Source organism: Sinocyclocheilus anshuiensis, unplaced genomic scaffold (genome assembly GCF_001515605.1).
Source record: "Sinocyclocheilus anshuiensis isolate Anshui unplaced genomic scaffold, SAMN03320099.WGS_v1.1 scaffold86, whole genome shotgun sequence".
NCBI classification, from domain to species: Eukaryota; Metazoa; Chordata; class Actinopteri; order Cypriniformes; family Cyprinidae; genus Sinocyclocheilus; species Sinocyclocheilus anshuiensis.
The window spans coordinates 1,466,499-1,489,473 of record NW_015547662.1 but is presented as its reverse complement, the minus strand read 5'-3'; the positions used below and the strand labels follow the sequence as shown (position 1 = coordinate 1,489,473).

The window sequence follows — 22,975 nt, the reverse complement described above, 5'->3', positions numbered from 1 at the left end:
TTCGTAATGTGTGTGCGTGTGCGCTCTGTGTTGTCCATAGTGTACCAGTTTGAGCACACGGCGGATCTCCGCGCTTAGACCAGAATCATGGTTGAGCACCTACGGGCCTTGCCATTATCTAATGATGGTCTTTTAACCAACATGCGACGACTTGCTCTGTTCTTCTGACCTGAAAAAGACCCGATACCCCGGTCGGTCCGGATTGATTTTCTTCGCATCATTTGGACAGGCGTCTCTAGGATGGAGCACATCAGAACACCAAAGGTACTGCTGATGTCCTTTATATGTTAGGGTATTTAAAAAAAAAACAAAAACGCTCGCAATACAGCGTCCATCCTCTAGATCTCTTTCGTTTTGAATGACATATGCTTAATATTTAATATTAATATTTGTTTACCGAATTAATTTTATGTAAAACAAATGGTTTGACAGAATAAGCCCAAATCATAGGCCACAATGCATCCCCCATAGATCTCTTTCGTTTTGAATGACATATGCATAATATTTAAAATTAATATTTGTTTACCGAATTAATTTTATGTAAAATAAATGGTTTGACAGAATAAGCCCAAATCATAGGCCACAGTGCATCCCCCATAGATCTCTTTCGTTTTGAATGACATATGCATAATATTTAAAATGAATGTTTGTTTACCGAATTAATTTTATGTAAAACAAATGGTTTGACAGAATAAGCCCAAATCATAGGCCACAGTGCATCCCCCATAGATCTCTTTCGTTTTGAATGACATATGCATAATATTTCAAATGAATGTTTGTTTACCGAATTAATTTTATGTAAAACAAATGGTTTGACAGAATAAGCCCAAATCATAGGCCACAATGCATCCCCCATAGATCTCTTTCATTTTGAATGACATATGCATAATATTTAAAATGAATGTTTGTTTACCGAATTAATTTTATGTAAAATAAATGGGTTGACAGAATAAGCCCAAATCATAGGCCACAATGCATCCCCCATCTCTAGAGCATTGTAACACGATCTGAATAATGGTTCACCTTCAGCACTACTGATGCATCATGAGACTCAGCAGATCTTACCATTTAATTTTAAATGCATACTCTTTAGTATGATATCTTACGATTTTAATGTATTCAAGAGCACATTAATTGAGGTTAGGACAAGGTGATCTGTCTCTAGCTAGCCCTCATTTCATATTTACTACATTTAATGTTTTAGAATAATGCCAAGCTTGGGAAGAGAAGCTAATTGTTATGATTGCACAATAATTAATATGATCTTCAGAGCCATATATGTATTGGTAAGCTATTATTTTACAATTGACAACATATAATGTACATCGCAAGGCTGGTTTTTAGAAAAATGACTATATTGTTTTCTTCCAGGTGGAAAATGTGCGTATGACTGATAGACTGACCCCCAGGAAATCCACGGTGGGAACATTATACCTCTCCTCGACTCACACTATATTTGTAGAGAACTCGGAGGCCCGCAAAGAGATCTGGGTAGGAATCAAAACCCTTTCATGCAGACAATCAAGCTTCCTCTTGAAAATGACCCCAACTGTTAAAACCACAGTGTCACAAGTCACTGTTATCTGGATAATTACTACAATCAGCTGCATTTGTTGCCTTATTCTGCTTTTTATTGGCTATATATATTTTTTATTTTATTGTTATTACCTTTTTTTTTGCTGAATCTAGACTAATTCAATTTATCTGTCTAGATCTATCTACTTTAGATTATTTATAACACGTTTTACATACACATTCTTTCAAAGCAGCTTAACAAAAAAATCATGATGTCAATGTTTATAATAAATTAAATTAATATCGTCATGCTTTATAGTCACATTTAGCATATTAGAGGTGGGCGATAATATAGTTCACATTTTGTGACATACAAGATATATTTTATACATATACATATATATATATATATATATATATATATAAGTTTATTAATTGTTTATTTGTTAAATTATTTGAGTTATTCATTTGTTATCTGGTGATATTATACCATAATTTGAGCTATTAATTAATCGTAAAATTCTAAACCGTGTATCTAAACAAGAAGAGTTCTGCAGCCACTAAGGGTCTCTCTTGCTCTTCTAGGTTCTGCACAGTTTGGTATATAATGTGGAGAGACTCCCGACAAATCCATCAGGAAGTCCTCTCATTATCCGCTGTAAGAACTTCCTTGTTTACAGACTGCTGATCCCACAGGAGAAGGACTGTTTAGATGTGCTGGCCTCCCTCACTCGACTTTCACGCCCAGGTGATGTAAAATGCATATTAAACTTGACAAAAATCAAAAGAGTTATAAATGCTAAACATGTTGATTTCAGAGTGCTCTTAAAAAGTCAAATGAATAGGCTATGTGGAATATATGCTTGCTTTTATTCATCTTACTATAATTTAGTATTGAAATGCAATTTAAAGTGTTCATAGATTTTTTTTTTTCATGATCAAAGTATATTTGTTGGATAATCAAGCAAAATATACACTAACAAATATCCTGTTCAATTTATGGTTAAAAAAATGTGTGCGGTGGCACACATGACAAATTTACTCTCATACGATTTGGCAAAGCATGAATAATAATCCATATATTTGTATTTTCTTCTGTGAAAAGTGAACATTGTGCCTTTTCTGCTTAGACAATGCAAGGTCTTAGCTGTGCCATCACAGTTCATTATGAAAATACACCAGACAACGTCAGAGCACAATTCTCGCCCATGGGAGCGACACACTCATTAACTTTTACTAATGTCTCTCTTTATACTGCAGAACGCTATGGAGAGTTGTTTTGTTTCTCTTTTAACCCCAACCTGGATAAAGAGTTAAGGGAAAAGGCCTGGGGCTTCATCGACCTGAAGGCAGAATTCAATCGAATGGGAATACCCAGCAACCTCTGGCATGTCACAGCAGCCAATCACGAGTACAGAGTAAGTATTTGCTCAAATGCCTGTTCATGCTCAGGGTCAATAACCATGTTTTCCTTACCCACAAAATTTCAGAGATCGGTTTTGAGTTTACGTCTTAAATTACACTGTGAAAAACAATATTAAATGTGATGTGTGTATTTTTTTGTCCCCAAAAACTGAAACTTGGTAGAAGACTGTGCTTGTGTACTTTAGGAGATACTTTTAACCTCATGTAGTTCCGAACCTATATGACTTTCTTTCTTCTATATGGAACATAAATGAGCTATTTCTTGGTTTATGTTTCTATAGCAACAGTGACACGTCTGATTGGTGGATGATTATGGGAAGAGCAGTTCTTCAGTGGAAGTTTGGCTATTAAATGCGATTTGCTTAAAAAAAAAACATTAATTGGAATCACATGGAAATGTGGCTTCTACAGAAGAATATTATTATTGCTTGGCAATTTCAGAGCTGATAGTAGGTCTGTATTTAAAAGTATATACGTTATCCAAATTTGTAAAGTCAGCCGAAAAGAAAAGTTGTTTCAGAGGCAGAGCAAATTATTATATTTTAATGAATTTTCGACGAGTCTTCCACAAAAAGCACAGGAATGTGTGTTACTAAATAAACAGGGCCACTTTTGACCATAAGAATGTAAAACAATAGTTCTAATCAGAATATTTTGATTGGCAGTTGTGTGACACTTACCCATCAGAGCTGTTTGTGCCAAAGTCAGCCTCTCCTGCTGTCATTGTGGGCAGTGCCAAGTTCCGGAGTCGAGGACGTCTTCCTATTCTCTCCTACTTCCACAGAGACACCAGTGTAAGTGCAAAAAATAATGACACTCATTTGAAATCGACATCAACCCATTGCAGGCTTTTACTTTTTATATTAAAACCCTCATGAAATCAAAATTTACTCTAGGTGAACAATTAAGCAGTGCAAATTAATCCACTGAAAAAAAATTTTTGTCTTGGTAATCTTCAATCAAAATCTGAACATTTGCTTCCGCTCTGGAATGGCATTCCTTCTTTGATGAAGTCAGTTTGACTGCTTGGGCAGAATATCTTTAACCACGCCCCTCTAACCGTTAGATTCCTATGAATGAGAGATGAGAGGAGGAGCGCTAAAATAAAACCCCGCCCTCTATTCAATATTCCATTTCAGTTGGAAATACATCACTATACTGAAAAAAAGTGGGCAGCAACTTCCGATTCACACGCACTTTAAGCTTACTATGTTAAACCAAAACTTTTCATTGTCTTCACTTCCCCACTTTTCTCTCTTTTAATTCACACACCATTGGTTCTCTAGGCGTCAATCTGTCGGAGCAGTCAGCCTCTTTCTGGTTTCAGTGCACGTTCCTCAGATGATGAGCAGATGCTACAGGCCATTATGAAGTCAAACCCCGTCAGCGAGTTAATGTATGTGGTGGACACAAGGCCAAAGGTGAGAGATCACGAAAAAAATAAGTGGATGGACAGGTTGGACAAACTGTTTTAGATGGGGTAATTTGAAAGTTGTCTGATATACACTACCATGCAAAAATTTGGGGTTTTTAAAAAAATGTTTTTTAAAGAAATATCTGATGCTCACCAAGGCTGCGTTTATTTCAGCCTTTAAACTGTGGAAACTGTAATATTGTGGAGAGAAAAAAAAAACTCTTCTCTAATGCATTTTGAAATGTATTCCTTTGATGGCAAATTGTCACATGATCCTTCAAAAATCATTATAATATGCTTCTTAGTATTTTAATGCATACTTGCTGTATAAAAGTATTAATTGTTTTACAAAAAAAAAAAAAAAAAATTGTACTGACCCCAAACTTTTAAATGGTAGTAGCCTATATCCAAAAATTATTGGCTTTGGCCTGGTGCATATAACTTCAAGAAGTTCCAATTATTGTAATGAACTGTACTGTAATATAATGTTGATATCTTGTAAATAATCATAAATACCAGCAGCATTGCGACTTTGAAACACTGTTTGTAATTATTTCCAGCTAAATGCCATGGCTAATCGTGCTGCGGGGAAAGGCTACGAGATTGAAGACCATTACACTAATACAAAACTGCAGTTCATTGGCATAGAAAACATCCATGTCATGAGGAACAGCCAACAGAAGCTTATAGATGGTAGACCAATTAATCCTTATTACTTTTATACCAGCAGATACTTGTCTAGTGTTCACTTGCTGTCCATATGGAAAAATGAACCTTTTCTGTCTTGCAGTTGGTGAACTCGTGGCTCCCTCAATGAGTGATTTCCTGTGGGGTCTGGAGAACTCTGGGTGGCTAAAACACATCAAAGCTGTACTAGATGCTGGAATCTTTATTGCAAAGGCAAGACTTTTCAAAAAGTTTTAAAGATGATTTTTAAAAAGCCATGCTATGTTATCAGAAGTGATTAGAATGGACATGGAAAATCACGGAAATTCATTGATAATGCATGTCTAAAAACATGGCATGTCCAAAAAAAACACAAGTAGAAAACCTAAGTACAAATACAGTATATTGATATAATCACACATGTATTCTTCCATTCCTGTCTGTGTTGCCAGGCAGTGGCAGAGGATGGAGTGAGTGTTCTGGTGCACTGTTCAGACGGCTGGGACAGAACAGCTCAGGCCTGTTCGGTGGCTAGTGTACTACTAGACCCATACTACAGAACTATCAAAGGACTGATGGTAATAATAACGTTGATTATGACCGATCCATTTTGCTTTGATTTTCAAATCAGTGCTATAGTCCAACATCATCTGAGACTAAATATGTAACATGATTTGCCAGTATTTGAACACAAGTCTCATTCCTCGTAGGTTCTGATTGAGAAGGACTGGGTATCATTTGGACACAAGTTTTCCCACAGGTTTGTGTTTTTTATTTCAATTTGCTTGTTTCTGGCCTCAAAATGTTGGACACCACGTACAACTTGCAGTTAATTTTTGTTCCTTGAATTGAAGCTTTCTGTGAATATCCTCTACTGTGTATGTTGTGTATGGATAACATGCGAGACCAGAAAGGCCTCATTCTTGAATCCATAGCAAATACTGTGACTAAACCATCAGTCATGCAGTGTACAATGTTAACTCTGCGTCTCTAAGCTTTAGGTGAGCCTCTACACTCCAAGAATGAACATTTGTGAACAAATATGAACCTTTTCTTACATGGAACATACAAGGAGAAATTTTCAAGAATGTTCAAGCTGCTTTTTTCCATATAGCAAAAGCTTACAGTGACTTCGAAGTCTTCTAAAGTCATACGCTAATTTTGTGTCATGTTTAAATTGTTTTTCACTGATCAAAGGTAATTTGCCTATGCGCATATTCAAACTTGGCACGTCTTGGTGTGATGTCAGTGACACCAAACCACCGGTTCTTGCTTGTTTTGTAATGTGACACTAAATTGGAATATCCAAAAGTGCAAATGAAATCTGAGAGTAGAAAGGTTTGGAATTGAATAAGGCTAAATGATGATGACAAGTTATTTTGGATGTTTAACTATCTCATTACTATTTACATCTTCATTTATTAATAAAATGTTCTACAGGTACGCTCACCTTGACGGTGACCCTAAGGAGGTTTCTCCAGTCATGGACCAGTTTCTGGAATGTGTGTGGCAGCTGATGCAGCAGTTCCCCTGTGCGTTTGAGTTCAATGAGCGATTCCTTATACAGCTACACACACATATATACTCCTGCCAGTACGGGAACTTCATCGGCAATTGCCAGAAAGAGAGGAGAGATTTGAGGTAACAAACACATTTTGCCATTTTTCTGAATATGGATTGCTGAGAGAGAAGAGGGGGGGGACAGGCTTCTACTCGCACCAGCTGCTTGAGCACCTGCAGCTCAACATGTCAGTGTATGTATGTAGGCAAACGGCTAGAAATCAACTACTTTTTGAACTGAGATGGTTATAGATGTACTAGTATAGATGGACCACAGTCTGTTTACTGGCATATTGTCCACAAAATGGCAAGATCCAGCCAGGAAACGAAATCATGTTTTAAGGATACCAGGTTGATATTATGAGAGCTCCTAAATCCCTAGATATACCAAACCGACTTGGTGTCACATCACATCACCTGTGTCTGGACCAAAAAGTTGCACTTGAACACAAGTCAATGGCCAACTAGTATGTACATTCTGCGTGAGAGGAAATAACTCTCCATACCAGAAGGTGGCAGTATTCAGTATTTGTCATTCAAAAAAGGAAAACTGGAAGAGCTGGGACTGTGACTGGGTCGCCATGATTTTGCCAAGTAAGACATGTTCCTGGATCAACATCTTTTGTTGATCCTGGATCAACATTACTGTCCAAAAATGTAGACCTAACCCAATAGCTACCCCTAAACCTAACCCTACCTGTAATTTATTCCTAAAATCAGAGGGAAATGATAGGTGAATAACAAGGGCGTAGAAGCATCTAATCCTGATTGAAAGCCTAAAACTGACATTTCTTGAAAACGTATCCCTCAATTCTGATTGGTTGATTGGAATGTTGTTCCAGGATCAATTCAGTTCAAGTTTATTTGTACAGCGCTTTTCACGATACAAATCATTGCATCTTTACAGCAAATTAAGTTTCTACAATATTTAGTGGTAGCTTATAAGTGGTGACTGTCAGTTAATGTACATATGGCAGAAATGTACGGAAAAATCAATTAAAGACGTAATCAAACAGACAATGAACACTATTAACAGCAATTATTATATGATGCGATCAAACTTATAGCAAAATGTGGTAGTTCTGTATGTTGTTTCAGGGTTGGCATCACCTGAGGTCATGTTGATCCAGGAACATGTTGTACTTGGTGAAATCACGCTCACCGACTGGGGATACACACAAATACACAAAGCTGCATCTAAAATCACATTTTGTCTGGTAGGCACTACAAAACTGTTTAAAAAGTATGTTCCTGACGCACACTCTGAGTCCCGACCAGGTTAATTAACCCACACAGAGACATATTGTCACCCTGTGCCGCCCCTGGCAAAATGCTGCCCTTGGCGGTTGCCCATGTCACCCATGCCTAAATCTGCCACTGTCTATATAGTATGAATATGGGTAGTATGAAAATTTGGATGTACTATGTCCGCCATGTTGTCACTTTCATGTGATCTACCAGCATCCGTCGTGTCGCTTCACTGCCATTCACAAATCCTCTTCTGTGGCCTCATGGGATAGTAAAGAGTTCATCAGATATACACTTAGTAGGTCATCCAAGTACTTTCACCTGTTGTTTTATGAAAACTAGACATACTTCTCGCCTCACGTACTGTTTTTGCCTGCTATATAGTAGGGAAGTTGGCATATTTGGATGCAGGGAAAGTCTTGCTTTCATCACTTACGTTTTCTTCTCTTACACTGGTTCTCTAAGATGAGCAGCCAATCAGATCGATGGGCTCCGACGCCAATTTAACATGCTCAATTGGCCGAAAAGCCACTAATGAAGGTCCGGCTGGTGCCAGTGACATGGAAAATAGGTCAATACACGTCTTGGTGTGGAAGCCTTAAAGAAGAACTTGTAACTGGTCAGAGAAATAACCTGGATTACTAAAATCAGCAAAATGAGAACTATATGGTTCATCCCTTTAAATGTTGTTTAGATGGTCTTTTCCTGTCTAAGTGGGCAGCTGATCACCAGACTAATATTAATATTATAATATTCAATATGAGGGTCAGATATAATTTTTTTTTATGGTTGTGGGAAGCCCTTGATACAGAATCTAGTTCCAAACATAATGTACCTTCTCATTATAACTGTTGGACCATCTTGGTTTCATTACCTATATGTGCTAGTTTACTCATTCAGCCTCCCTCTTTGTGAACTATGCAGGTTACAGGAGCGAACGCACTCTTTGTGGCCGCACCTGTGGGAGAACAGGGCTGAATACACAAACCCTCTGTACAGGACAGACCACAGCCAGACACAGGGGGTTCTGAAACCTCTCACCACTGCCTACTGCTTCAAGTAAGTCAACCGATCAGAATGGCTTCTATACAATCATTAGACTTCCTCTCACGTGCCTTTGCATAATACTCACGCTTCCTTCTGAATTGGCTCAGAGATGACAAAGCTCCATACTGTAAGAATGAGAAAATGAAGTGAAAGTATATTGGACACAAAATAGCTTGCAATGACACTTAAGTTTTTTTTTTCCCAGCTAATGTAGCAACAGAAAGAGGTGTTGCTTTCTTTAAATGAGAATTTAACAGGGAATAAACACACTTGTTAATTCGGTACTTTCCACCACACCAAGTGGACTTGTGAAAAAGACCGTTACCTTATAAGAGCTGCCGTTTGACTTAACCACTAGGGTGTTTTCTCACTTTTAATTATTTAATTTAGGCTAAAAAAGATGCATATAAGATGCTAAAAGATGCATATATCCTACAAAAGAAATAACTTGATATGAAAAAGCAGCATTACCTTTGGGAAACGTTTAGATGGTTGAACTTGAACTTCAGCCTCCAGCTTTTTTTAAATGATTATCATTTGCAACAGATTTTAGATAAACAGGCAATGAATTCCAAAATTGTACAGCCTTCATTGAGAGAACAGTCTGAGCAAAAGATGTTTTACAAAATAAAACTTTACAATTTCCACCAGAAGCTGCTCTGGTGGATCTGCTGCTCCCCTGCAATCTTTCAAAAAAAAAAAAATGTACATAAAGGCATAGGGGCAAGACCATTTAAACACAATCTTTACATAGTGAAAAAAGACAAAGTGAGCAAAACTCAAAATCTTATATGTACTTAAGATCTGACAATGATGGTATCTTATTTGCTTTCTATCTAAAATTTTCAAAGCTCTATTGTAAAGACATTCAATCGAATTAATTATAGATTGATTTGTCTGAGACCAAATAGCTAATCAATATACCATATCTGATAATATCGAGTTTAAAAACAGAAAAGCATGATCATATGTTAAACAATTTCGTATTATTCTGAAGCTGGGAAGATTTGCCTTCATTGTTTTACACAACTTTTTCACATGACTTAACTTTTAACTGAGAATCTAAAATCATACCAAGATATTTTTCATCTGATACTTGTTCAATAATCTCATCTTTAATTTCAATGTTTAATGATTGTTACAGGTAATTAAATGTTGGCAACAAAAGAGATCTTAATATTAGATAAAAAAATAAAAAAAAACTTAAAATTTTAGAAATGTTTTCTTGGCAACCAACTGAAATGAACTGAACTGAAATAATGCTTAACAGAGAGAGAGAGAGAGATATATATATATGACGTAGTAACCAAGACAAAGCTTTTTTTCCCCCCTTAGTCATTCCTTCATTATTAACCATTTTATAGCCATCCTAAATACATAATGTTTTTGCAAAATTAATTAAATGGGTTTGTTTGTTTAACACTGTGCAATATAGGATTAACCAACTGGAAATGATGTTCTAGGTTTTGGAAGGGGATGTACGGCCGTGCAGAGAAAAGTGTGGCTTCACACCAGTCTCCAGCCGATTGCCTGAACGTGGTGAGGGAGGAGTCACAACAATTGGAGGAGGAGCTTAGCACCCACCAGGAGGTACCACGGGAGACGGACGCTGGACAAGGCATACACACGCATGCATAAATATCACATATGTATCATCAAGCATTTTAAAATGCATCCACAAGTAGAGGATGGGTGCATAATTCATTCCCACACATTACAAGTATACTATGCAGAATGCTAGTGTTCCATTTCAATAGGGTGACCATACGTCCTCTTTTTCCTTCTTTTCTAAGTTGCCTAAAATGTACAGGTTTTGGCCTTGATTTTCTATTGCTTTCATACTTGCTAAAGGTAATGACTTTAGCTAATAGCTTGCAGGGATTGTACATAATCAACCAATCATTGTGTGCGATAAGGTGGGATCTACACAGAACGGTCAAAGCAGTGCAAATATGTGTACATAAAATGTATGAGGACTGTAGAGAGACTGTCAATAGGAAAACAAAGCCAAAACCCAGACATTTTAGGCACTTTAGGGACATGACCAGGAAAACCAGGATGTGTGGTCACCCTAATTTCAAACATTAGCCCAAGAGAATCGAATTTGCTTTTTGCTGCACTAATGTAAAACTCACCAACCTTGTCCTCTTCAAACTGACCTCTACAGAGACTTGCCCAACTGAAGGAGAAGAAAACTTCAGGGGGGAGGAAGACCAACAAGCTGTCTGAACGTGTCCGCCATCCAATTCCAACCGAGAGCAAACTCAGCAGCCCTCTAGACTACTTCACCACCACAAGAAGCGAGAAACACACTCCTTCCTTCACACTGCCACTAGAGTTAGCAGCCCCATCCAAGAACAGTGACCCTGATGACCTTTCAACCTGCAGTGATTTCGAGTCAGGCGTGGCTGACCTCAGCAGCCACTCCTCTAGTGCTGGAGACGACGCTAAGGACCCCGATTCAGATGAGGCGGTCAAAACAAACGCCTGAACTAAAACAGAACTGGTGACAATGAGGGATAAAAGCACAGTAACGGGTATCAAACTGGGAACTGCTGTGTTTTGTTTTTTAATGTCATTTTAATTTTTTTTAATCTGTGTGTTCATTTTTATTTAAGTATGTGAACAAGTACACATATCCAAGATGGTCTGGCAATAAGACCTTATTCCATTTGAGTAAAATCTTATTTCTTGTATAGTATTTTATGTTTTGGTTTGACTATATTTCACTGTCTGATCCTTCAAGCCCTTGGTCATTTTAGTCTTGACATTTTCCATAGCTTGTGTATGTTCGGAACAGCGTATTATCATACTACTCACGCTAATACACAGAACATACATCAGATACCCAGTATTATGGAAGCTTGTTTCAGCCATGGGATAAAAACAATAAAAAAGGTAATTGCTACTTTTTTTTATCTCACAATTCAGATTTTTTTTTAGTTTATATCTCATATTTATTTTCTTGGAATTATGACTTTTTTCTCAAAATTCTGAATTTACATTTTACGATTTTTTTTTATTTTTTTTATGCCACAATAAAAAATAAAAATTGCAACTATCCTCACAATTCAGACTTTTTGTCTCAATTCTGAATTTATATCTCACAAATCTTTTTTTTTTTCTTGCAATTTTGAGAAAAACAATTTTTTCTCTCAGAATTAGTTTTTTTCTGCCACAGAATTTCTTCTCACAATTTTGCCTTTTTTTACTCGCAATTCTGAAAAAGATATAAACTTTGATTTGTAAGATTCAGTTGCAATGACCTTTTTTATTTTATCCCACGATGGAAACTTCTTACAGGATGGAAGCTTCTATACAGAATTCATACAACATTTGAAAATACTGTGTCCTACAAAGCAGTATATACAGTATATATATTTTTTAATAATTAGGTTTGGAAATACAATGCAACCATTTTATTTGACCATATAGCACAGCATAATGCTAATTCTAATTTCATGTGTAAAAACAGTAGGCAAAATAGAGTATGCTAGTATTCCATTCCAATCCTAGCTCAGATCTTCATGGAAATTGGACTGTGCCTTTTAAGACCATCAGATTCCCACCTGTGTGTTTAGAAAATCTTAAACAGAAATTATGAGAATTTGCTGTACATGTGAAAACAATAACTATATGGAATCAAGAGCTGTATGGCACCCACACTACATTTACTTCACATTTCTGTAACTGTAGGCATACTTTGGCATATAGACAGTCAGTCCCTCACACATCGCTGTCATTACCATTTCAGCTACAACAGTAGATTTTAAACAATTTGTCTAGAACATATGAATATCTACATTTCTAAGGCAAATGCTCTCAATAAAATGTTTGCCAAACAGCAAACAAAATGACAGGATATCTGGAACTGGTTTTTACAATTTTTGATGAACATTTTTAAATGTGGAACTGCTTTAAATTAAACTGCAATGACTGTTTCCAAACAGGTTTCCTAAACACTTCCACCCCATCTTCGACTGTTGGACAAATAAGTCGAACACAGCCCTGCAATACTTTGAAAGGAGCATTTACAAAGTGTTTACACACTTCATGAAGACACCTACGAATGACTTACATATAGTTATCTTTGGCAATTTAACAATGAGAAATGACACATTTCACCTTTTTAGCAGAAACTCAACTCTTGTGGATGCACTCATAAAATTCTGGCTGATAACTCATAAATGCCCAAATTTAAAATAGAATGCTATTTTGTCAAAATATATTAAAAATAAAACCATAAACACTAAAATAATGCCTTTTAAACCTTCAAGATGTGCTCCAGTCATTTTTGACCGGAAAAGGTTTTTCTTTTCCACGAAAATGCATTAGTTATCACATTGGACTAAAACTTACTGATTTTGCTTACACGGGGTAGAAAAGCTTCCCAAAAAAAGTTGTTTTTTTTCTCCCACCTTGTTACATTTGTGGTTCTCCTGGTCAGAAATGACTGGCCTACAAAAATAATTGCTTATAAATTTTGTATGGTATATTATAACCAAATATTGAATACAGCTTGTTTAGCATAGGTGTTTTTTGGAACTGATTGGTCATAGGCCTCCCTGATCTGAGCTTATGTGCCTCAGCTTTTGAGTGAAAAAAGCATCATTTGTAGATAATTTTGGCAATGTTCAGTCAAAAACTGAGGTGCATAAACTCAGATCAATGAAGCCTACAGAATCTGTGCTAAATTAATTGAAATAAAACAAGTTGACAAAAAGACTGAATCCAAGAATTGGTGAGAATATAGCATAATGAAAGATTTACAAGCAGTTTTTAAAAGACAGCTCATTTTTGATCGGGAACAACAAATTAAGTAAATAATTTTTAGCATAGCACAAGAGATACACGCTACAGATTAATATATGCATCACAACAGAGTAGGTGAAATGGATAAATGTTTTCAGATGTGAATAATATATTCAACAACGTCATTGAATTGTTAGTGTTTTAAGTGATGCTTTAAAGGGGACATTGGATGCCCATTTTCCACAAGTTGGTATGATTCTTTGGGGTCTTCATGAAATGTCTGCATCATACTTTGGTTCAAATTCCTCAATGGTCGTGTAAAACAACACCATTTTTACCTTGTCAAAAACAGCTCTGCCCAGTCACCCGTTTCGGTGCATGTCTCTTTAAATGATAATGAGCTCTGCTAACCCCGCCCCTCTCTTCCGTTTTTTTGCGTATTCGGTGGCGTTACCATCAAAAACAGAAATAATCCACTGCGTCCTCAGTGGCTCTGATGTTGGGAGAACATGAAGACTCTTATGTACACTTTTACATCCAACTACAAAACACCTGCATTGCTTACGAGACACTGTACAAGCATACAACTGGCCGAGGGTGGAAATATGCTAATACAAGACAGTCCGTCAGCGGCCGTGGGTGGGGCTTGTGCAATATGACGTCATACTGCTCAGAAAATCAAAACGGCCTGATAATTGAGACTGTTCAGGTTTTTGGGGTTTAAAAAAATAAGAGTGAATGGATTTTTATCATTGTAGGGTGGTTTGTGTCCACACACTGCTAAGACACATTTATATGCAAACACCATGTGAAAGTGAATTTTGCATCCGATGTCCCCTATAAGTGATGCTTTACACTGTTAAGTTCAACTATGGCAAACATAATCTTAATGTAAAAATAGAGGAAATGAGCACAATTAAATGTCCAATACCAATTGAATAAATTAAAAAAGCTCACAACTGATATGGTACCTATATATTGTGCATATACCTCTGAACTGTTACTGAAGATGCAAAGCCACACTTAAGCCATAGCAGAGATTATTCTAAATGTTTTATTAACCTATCAAATTAAATAAACATTTAATACAATGTCTAATTATAATAAAGGCTTTTATCAACATTATTAAATACAGTATGTTTTTGTCGGCAGCATTAACATTTTTCAAAATCATCTTCAAGTGCGTACAAGGCCCAACCCCATTTGTCACATAAACTCAAACTGAACTAATAAGCTTAGAACTCAACCTGTTTCGGAACACTATTAAGAACAGATTGCTCTCCTCTGATTACAGCCTTTGGGCCACAGCCAGACTGGGCACATCCAGAAGTACTCACATCTGGCCTACTCAACCAGGGGAGTGTAACACTTCTGGAAATTTTGTGCAAAAATCACTTTGATTTCATTAAATGATGCCGAAATCTCTTTTTCATATGTATCTAGGTTTGCCCACTCAAGGCTGTAGGCCACAAGATGTGCTGCTTGTCTTAAGCTCACCGGTCTGCTGGTAGATTGATCCCAAACCTGTGATAAAGAATATCATATGTTCTTTTTTTTTTATCAACACGAGAGTTAAAATCACTTTCTTACCATTTGTAAATCAATCTGTTGAGTTAGAAGAAAATATCAATTACCTACCTGGGGCATTCAATCTAATGTGTGGTAGGGAACGGTCATGCATTGCTGGAGCTTTTCCTCTTTGGCTCTTCTGCAATGACAAAGCTGAAAAAGAAGATTAGATCATTATGTTAATTTTCAGGAAGTGCACAAGTCTTTCATATCAGACCTTATGATAAGACCCAATGGAATGACTTGACAAGCATAGTTGTGTTCCCGTGTTAACTTTCTATTGCAACAGGAAGTCGAGGCAGAACATAAGCCTCATGAGCATCACACTAGTCTTACGAAATGTATGAATCTAACGATTCTCAATAAAAACTTGTGTATTGCTTCAAGACAGCAACCATACATCTGTTTTTATTCATTTAATCAATTAATTATTCCATCTAATCATAATAATTGGTTAGATTATGATTGTGTGGTTTTGAGAGATATCAGTCTTCACAAGTAAGAAATAAAGAGAAAGTCTCCAATTCAAGGTTTTTAACGTCTCAGGACGATACTGTGACGCATTAAGCTTTTGGTTTGGTACAATAACACTTGTTGGATTTGTAGTGGTCATTGTACTGGTTTGAAGTTCTGACATTCAGAAGCACTGAAACTGTTCTTCCTTGGTTTCCTCTGTCAACCTTTCAGGCTGATAGAAGACTTTTAGTTAATACAGATTTGTTAACTGATTTTTAGTATCAAACAAGGCTTGCTGTAAATGGATGTCTTCTGATGGGATCTGGTAAAGAGACTGCATCCAATATTCCTGGCATGAAGATTGGAGACCCAATCTAACATGTATAAAGTTGTTTAAAATTATGCGTATAATTTCAAAATAGTGTGATGAATTGCCTATATATAGAGTTCTACTGGAGGTGCTTATAAATATTTGTTTGTTGTTTCATACACAATATTGCTTTAATACCGTTCTATTTTCCATGAAGCTGGTTAGGAAGTCGTCAATTTCTGTCTTTCCCTCCAGGAAGTTCTCCGCTGTCTCCTCAGACTCCTCTTCAGCCTGATGGGCCGCCACCTTTAATCTGGCCTGCAGCGCACTCAGACTGCAGCTCTGGCAGAGGAAAATCAAAACAAACATTACAAAAAAGAAATCTGAATTTTCTGCAGCCATTACTCCAGTCTTCAGGGTCACATGATCCTTTAAGAAATTATACTAATCTGCTCATTTGGTGCTCAGGAAACATTTCTTATGATTAACATTGTTGAAACAGTGATAGACTACTATTCAAAAGTTTAGGGTAAGTAAGATAAAAATTAAAAAAAAAAGAGGAAAAAATTAATACTTCTATTCGTTAAGGACACATTAAATTGATCAAAAGTGACAGCAAAGACCATGTTTTTTTAATCAAAGAATCTTACAAATGCATAATGGTTTTCACAAAAAAATCTATAAGCAGCAAAATATCAGATTATTAATAATTGAGCAATAACTGATAATAATTAAGCACCAATTCTGAAGACTGGAGTAATGGCTGCTGAAAATTGTACTTTTCAATCACAAGAATAAATTAAACCCTAAAATATATTAAAATATAAAATAAGTAGTAATATTTCAAAATAGTACTGTTTTACTGCATTTTTTTTTTTTATTAAATAAATAAATCTTATATTGTCAAGTCCATTCAACAACCAGAGCCAAATGTAACTGGATTAACAAAAACTGAAAGGCCAAAAAAAAAGATGCAATATGGAAGCAGAAAAACCACAAACACAACACAGGAATGTAAAAAATGTTTGAAATGTTCAATATTAGACTAGATGAAAACTAGAATACTATATTTTCCATTTCCTTGTCCAACAGACTTCTTGTCATGATCATGTGCATGTGTGCTTTACCTCACTGAGCTCATGTTGTCTTTGCATTTTGGTTTCAAATACCGACTTCATCTGGGTTAACTGTTCATACTACAGAAAATAAAACACCAGATAATCGTTAGCATTCTCAAAAGGAAAGATACTGACAAGACTGTAATGTACAGTGGGATCCAAAAGTCTGAGACAATTTGGGAAAATGCTACTATTTTGAATTATGCAACATACGGAACATAGGGAAGTTGAATCGAACAATTAAATCACAGACGTTTGGACCCGATTATTTGTCGTCAGTATTTGGGAAAGTACATACTTTACACAACATCTCTTGTCTCTTGCCCTCCAGTTGAGGCTCGAGCTGTAGGTTCTTCTCTGCAAGCAAGACATATTCCCTCTGTTATTTGCAAACCTGATCTGATCTATGTTGAATTGGGTGAGAGGTGTGAGCTTGTTGTTTTAAAGACTAACTTGATTCAAATGATATGCATAATATTTGTTTACAAGAAACATTTCACTGATCCCACTTTAGTCCAAAACTGATCTAGAATTAAGTAACAAGCTCAGTCTGCAGTGCACTGCTCAGAAAACTCACTGGCGATCTCTACGATGTTGTTGACCAGCTCCTCTTTGTCAGAGGTTACTTGTTTGAGCTGAGGCAGACACATGAAGAACTCCAACAGCACGTCATCTTGATCGCTCATGTCCTTCAGTTGAGAAACACTAGGAGATTACAAACAGACAAACCCACCAGAAAGATGAGAGAATGTGACGAATGTCAAATTCATATGTTTTTCAAATAAAACAGATTTTAGTATATTCTGTTTTAGTACTATACCTGAAACAGACCAGACAAATAAGATCCAATTCATTCTCATAACAAACAAATGCCCTGACATATCGTACCTCATCTCAGACAGTTCTGGAAAGGTATCTGGGATTTCAGGCATCTTGTATATGTGTCCATTCAGACCGGACTACAGAGGAAGAACATCAAAAGTGAGCTTTCACAGGTTATTGTGGCTTGAATTACGTGTGTTCCTGTTTCCACACCTCTCAATGCTTCAGATGTACTGAATAGAAAGTGTTTGTGTGCCTGTTATTGCATGCTGAACGGCATCAGACTGGATAGACATCTTTTTTATCAAACAATGGGTGAGTAATGCGCTCCATTATTGAATGTTGCTTCATATTGCAAGAAGTCTTTGTTGTTGATTAATGAGATATAGTGCATTTTCAGTGCTAAATTCAGTGGTACATGCTTTAAGGAAGCCCGTTTCCATTCATCACACAAGAAAAAAAAAAAACATGCTTTGGTCAATCATAAAAATGTTGAAATTCTAAGATAAAAAATTCTAAGTCACAATTATGAGATAAAAAGTTGAGATTATGAGACATAAATAGTTGGTTTTTCAGTCATAATTTTGATTTATCTCATAACTATGAGTTAGTATGCAATAATTTTGACTTTTGTAAATCATAATGAGGTAAAAAGGTATGATATACAAAGTCAGAATTATGAGAGGAGACTAAATTTTGCCATATAAAACAGAATTATGAGAAAGTTTAAATAATAAAATAAAAGGTATTTTTTGTCTTGAATTTTTATCTCATAACTTCAACTCAAACAACTATAATTTACCAAAGCATGTTTTGTTTTTTTCATATGTGGCAGAAATGGTCTTTCATAAGGCATAGCAAACTGAACTTAGTATTGAAAATGCACTGTGTCCTATTAATCAACACAGTCTTTTGCGAAATTCTGCTTTAACTAACAGTGTAAATACTGTAACCTCTTAATATGGGTCATAATCATGAGATTAAAGTCAAACTTATGACATACTAAGTCATTAATATAAGATAAGTCTAAATTAGTACATACTACATCACAATTATGAGATAAAAGTTGAAATTATGAGATAAAAAAAGTCATAATTACTTTTGCTCATAACGTCAGCTTTTTACACAATTTCGACTATCGACTATGATTTTTCATGTCATGATTTATAAAAGCATGATTTTTTTTTCTTATGTGATGGAAATGTTGCAATGCATGGCATAAATAGTCTCAGAAACTTGCACCCACATTTCTGCTACACAGCTCTACGCTGCTTAAACAAACAGTGTGAATCCAGTAACCTCTAAATAAGAGTAAAGTGCTTAATATTGTGTGTGTGTGGTGTAAAACAGACATAAAGATTACAGTAAAACACGTATTGTGGCCTTGTTTTAAACTGAACTTGGATATGTAGCAGGTGGCAGGGACGGTGGAGGAAATTTAAACTAAACGTAATGCTACATTCAAATATATCACGTCTAGTTTCTGTTTTACTTTGTGCACAACATCCTGAATCCTGCTTTTGTAGTCTGAACATGAGAAATGAACACACAATATTATTTCTACCAAATCAATCCAAGACACTTTTTTTTTTTGGTATAAAGGCCTGCTGCAGTCTGAACTGTCAGATCGGAACTCAAGTAGTCTTTTTTTCACTGTCCAGAACACAAGTACTCAGCAAACACATACAGTGTGTGCTAGTGTCTCTAGATATAGCCGTGTAAAAATACAGAAACTGTAATCTTAATAGACCGATTGGCTGATTTTGGACTGAATGCTTGTTAGGTACCTGCGAGTCAGCAGTTGGTACTGGAAGAGGAAGGTCGGTGATGAGTCCATAAGCTGGTGCTGCTGGTCGGGGAGGGGCTTGTTGAGGCTCCACCCCTGCATGTGGCACAGAGGCAGGGCCGATAGGCCACTGACCATCCTGTGGTGGGAAGGCAGGAACAAAATGGAAGCTCTGAGTTGGGTAAGGAGGCATCCCCGATGGTTTGTACATACTGAGCCAAAAGACAAAGATAACAAAAGCACAAATTAGACAACGTCCTTATTAGACATAATTTAACTTAGATTTAACTTCTAGTAAAATGGTGAAAAATACTCACTAAGGAAAGGTGGGACCCAACATCAAGGCAGGAGGACTTTTCCAAAACTCATCTAGCAAACTCTGAATTACTTTGCCTAAATCTGAATGCATTCCAAACTTGATTAGAATGGGAAAAAGAAAGAAATGTATAACAGTTGAGCTTATGGAACTTTTTTCTGAATGTTCTGTAATACAAGTTAGATAGCTATGTAGGTTCAAAGTCAACAAAAAACAGCATGTGACTTGATTTTACCCATCAGGAATTAATTGGATCATGAAAAGTGGCTTTAAATTATTTGGCAAGACCCAAAGTGTTACTGAATTAAAACTAATACCAACATCTTTTATATTGAATTATTTTTATAATAAGATTTTCTGTCTTTTAAATTTGTAGGACATTCACAGTGTTTCAAATCATAAAAATGTGATCAGTTTGTGTGTGATCAGCAAGCTGAGACACCATGCATCGAATCAAAAGAAGTAATTATCAGCATGTTTTGATGTGGAGCAGTAGGGTACATTTACATGACAACGATTTTTGTTTGCGTTTTTGAAAAGTTTCATGTACAGATGACAATGTTGTCAACATGATCCCCATTCACACGGATCCACAAAAGCAACTAAAAACACTGCATTATGCATGCCAGGCCAGTAGTTGGCGATGTCACTTTGTAAAGAAACACTATGCACTTATGCGCATACGCATTTCTATAGACTGAACATGTAATACACATGCACATGATGTCTCTGATTTCACAAATTCGTGTTTTCAAAGTTTATATGAAACAGTACAATACAATAACAGTATGGTTTTTAAAAACCTGCACTTTGAAACCAGTTTTCAAAAGTTACGTTTGAAAATGGCACCCAAAACGTCACTGTCGTGTAAATGAACAGCCAAAAAGTATAAAATGTTTTCCTTTTTAGTTGAAAACTGTTGTGCAAACACCCCTTTAAAATGACATATGAAAAGTTTTTTTGCATCCATAATTGAACTCAAAGTTTGAACTCAAAGGTGACATTGCAGAAAATTAAAAGTGGTTTCAGAAGTAGAGCAAATTATTGCACTTTTGATTGACGACAAACTTTTTTTTTTCATTGTTGTAAGATCAATGTTGACTTTAAAAAACACATTCAGATTCCAACCAAGTCATATAAAATGATGAAAAACTTACATTAGTTATGAGTGGACTGGTAACCATTGTTCCATTGTTACTGTCTACTAAATGATGACCTACTGGTGGGAAAACACTGACCACTGGCTTCTCCTGAGGGAACTGTGGTGGGAGCAAGCTGTGGATGACAGCAAATGTCAAATTATATTAACCCACACTCAAAACCACTATACACCACACAAATTTGTTTAATACTTACATATTGACAGTAATAGTTGAATTGTTGAAAGTAAAAGGAAGTCTGTACTCTACATCCTTCTGAATTTCTGCAAGACTTGGAGACATCATGCACAGGATTAAGTCAGACAAATAAGTAAGAATTTCATTTAAAATAACAACAAATGAGTGCGGCTTCCACGTGTTAGTAAATATCGCCCAATTTTGATGTTTGGGGGCGGGACTACTTGTTTGGCAGACCAATGAAGGACATGGCAGTGTTTGGAAACATGTCAGAAAACCATCATTATATTTGCTATTACATTTTATTTTGGTATCTTGGCGCAGAGATCACTGTATATGGTTAACTACATTGGCAGCTTCGTCTACATCCTTCTGAATTTCTGCAAGACTTGGAGACATCATGCACAGGATTAAGTCAGACAAATAAGTAAGAATTTCATTTAAAATAACAACAAATGAGTGCGGCTTCCACGTGTTAGTAAATATCGCCCAATTTTGATGTTTGGGGGCGGGACTACTTGTTTGGCAGACCAATGAAGGACATGGCAGTGTTTGGAAACATGTCAGGAAACCATCATTATATTTGCTATTACATTTTATTTTGGTATCTTGGCGCAGAGATCACTGTATACGGTTAACTACATTGGCAGCTTCGTATTAGAAACTGAAAGAGATAGTTCAGATTTTGATGAACTCACTATTGCGTTTATGGGTCAAAAATCGTGTGCTTTTAATGACTGGTAAATGTAACTTAATCAGAATTAGGGAAGTTAAACCTGCTCAAGAAGACAATGGCTCTGTCATTCTGTTAAATATGATACAAGGTGTAACATGCCACTAATTTAAGACCTGTCCTGTTGAGTAAGAAGGGATCTGGAGTAAACTATGAAGAGCTAATACTTTAATCTGAATCATGGACAGCGCATCCAGAACACGCAAACAACAACAACACAAATCGGGTATTCCAGATGATTCATCTCACTGATCAGACCATTGAGCACGTTATCAAGCCTGAAATCGTGATGTATAGTTAATTTTGGCTGTCTCAAATCTTAGCCTGCTCTCTATTGCTATACTGAATACCTAAACGCTGTCTAGGTAACGTATTCGGCTGTCTAGGTTTGGGACACAGCCATTCAGTGAGACTTACTTGGAGTGAGCAGCTTTGAGCGACTCGATCTGTCTCTGTCTTTGTTTCTGTAAACTGTTCAGAGGAGGGATCGATCCAGAGCCCTTGGACAGGGGGAAAATCCAGTTCATTCTCGACGGCCAAAACGAAAACGAACGCTTGAATCTCTCGGCGGTGTCAGTTTGAAGAGGCCTGACGAAATGAAACAGAAAAGTCAAGAAATACCCAACGCCACCATTAGCATTAGCTACGACCCTATCTAGTCTTGTACTAATATTAGCGACCTAACAGCCGTTTAAATGAGTGAACAGTAAATCTAAAAGAGACGCTTATGACTGCTGAATAAGATAAATTGAGTTTTAATAACACTATGAGAGATTAAGCTGTAGTCTGAAGTACACGGGCGCGCAAGAAAACAACCCGTGTGAGCGTGACGTCAGCTACTCGCGTCATCACTCACAGCAGGGAGGGGTTTAAAGAGACACGAGCCAAAAAACATAGACGG

The 22,975-nt window shown here is 36.5% G+C and overlaps 2 protein-coding genes across 4 annotated transcripts in view; one reads left to right on the top strand and one right to left on the bottom strand.

Moving 5' to 3' along the window:
• Nucleotides 1–11,793, top strand: LOC107702332 (myotubularin-related protein 7-like). Of its 3 annotated transcripts, none has more exons than XM_016504613.1 (14): nt 1–264; nt 1,372–1,491; nt 2,101–2,263; nt 2,776–2,933; nt 3,606–3,734; nt 4,227–4,361; nt 4,915–5,047; nt 5,145–5,254; nt 5,473–5,598; nt 5,731–5,780; nt 6,461–6,661; nt 8,753–8,887; nt 10,339–10,465; nt 11,043–11,793. In XM_016504613.1, the coding sequence occupies exons 1-14, from the start codon at nt 241–243 to the stop codon at nt 11,364–11,366; spliced, it is 1,935 nt and encodes a 644-aa protein (XP_016360099.1). In that variant the 5' UTR covers nt 1–240; the 3' UTR covers nt 11,367–11,793. The 3 variants fall into 3 exon arrangements, with proteins under 3 accessions (XP_016360099.1, XP_016360101.1, XP_016360100.1); XM_016504615.1 differs by having other exon boundaries at nt 10,339–10,493; nt 11,043–11,194; XM_016504614.1 differs by lacking the exon at nt 3,606–3,734.
• A 2,633-nt stretch (nt 11,794–14,426) lies between these two features.
• Nucleotides 14,427–22,975, bottom strand: part of LOC107702331 (vacuolar protein sorting-associated protein 37A-like) — a 16,588-nt gene continuing 8,039 nt past the window's right edge. The window contains exons 2-13 of the mRNA XM_016504612.1: nt 22,492–22,662; nt 21,361–21,435; nt 21,162–21,279; nt 20,006–20,103; nt 19,690–19,900; nt 17,969–18,039; nt 17,658–17,785; nt 17,379–17,437; nt 17,090–17,158; nt 16,161–16,304; nt 15,266–15,349; nt 14,427–15,151 (exon numbers count right to left, since the gene is read on the bottom strand). Coding sequence (XP_016360098.1) covers nt 15,275–15,349; nt 16,161–16,304; nt 17,090–17,158; nt 17,379–17,437; nt 17,658–17,785; nt 17,969–18,039; nt 19,690–19,900; nt 20,006–20,103; nt 21,162–21,279; nt 21,361–21,435; nt 22,492–22,662 — 1,219 coding nt within the window. The 3' untranslated portion in view covers nt 14,427–15,151; nt 15,266–15,274. The remainder of the gene's footprint in view (nt 15,152–15,265; nt 15,350–16,160; nt 16,305–17,089; nt 17,159–17,378; nt 17,438–17,657; nt 17,786–17,968; nt 18,040–19,689; nt 19,901–20,005; nt 20,104–21,161; nt 21,280–21,360; nt 21,436–22,491; nt 22,663–22,975) is intronic.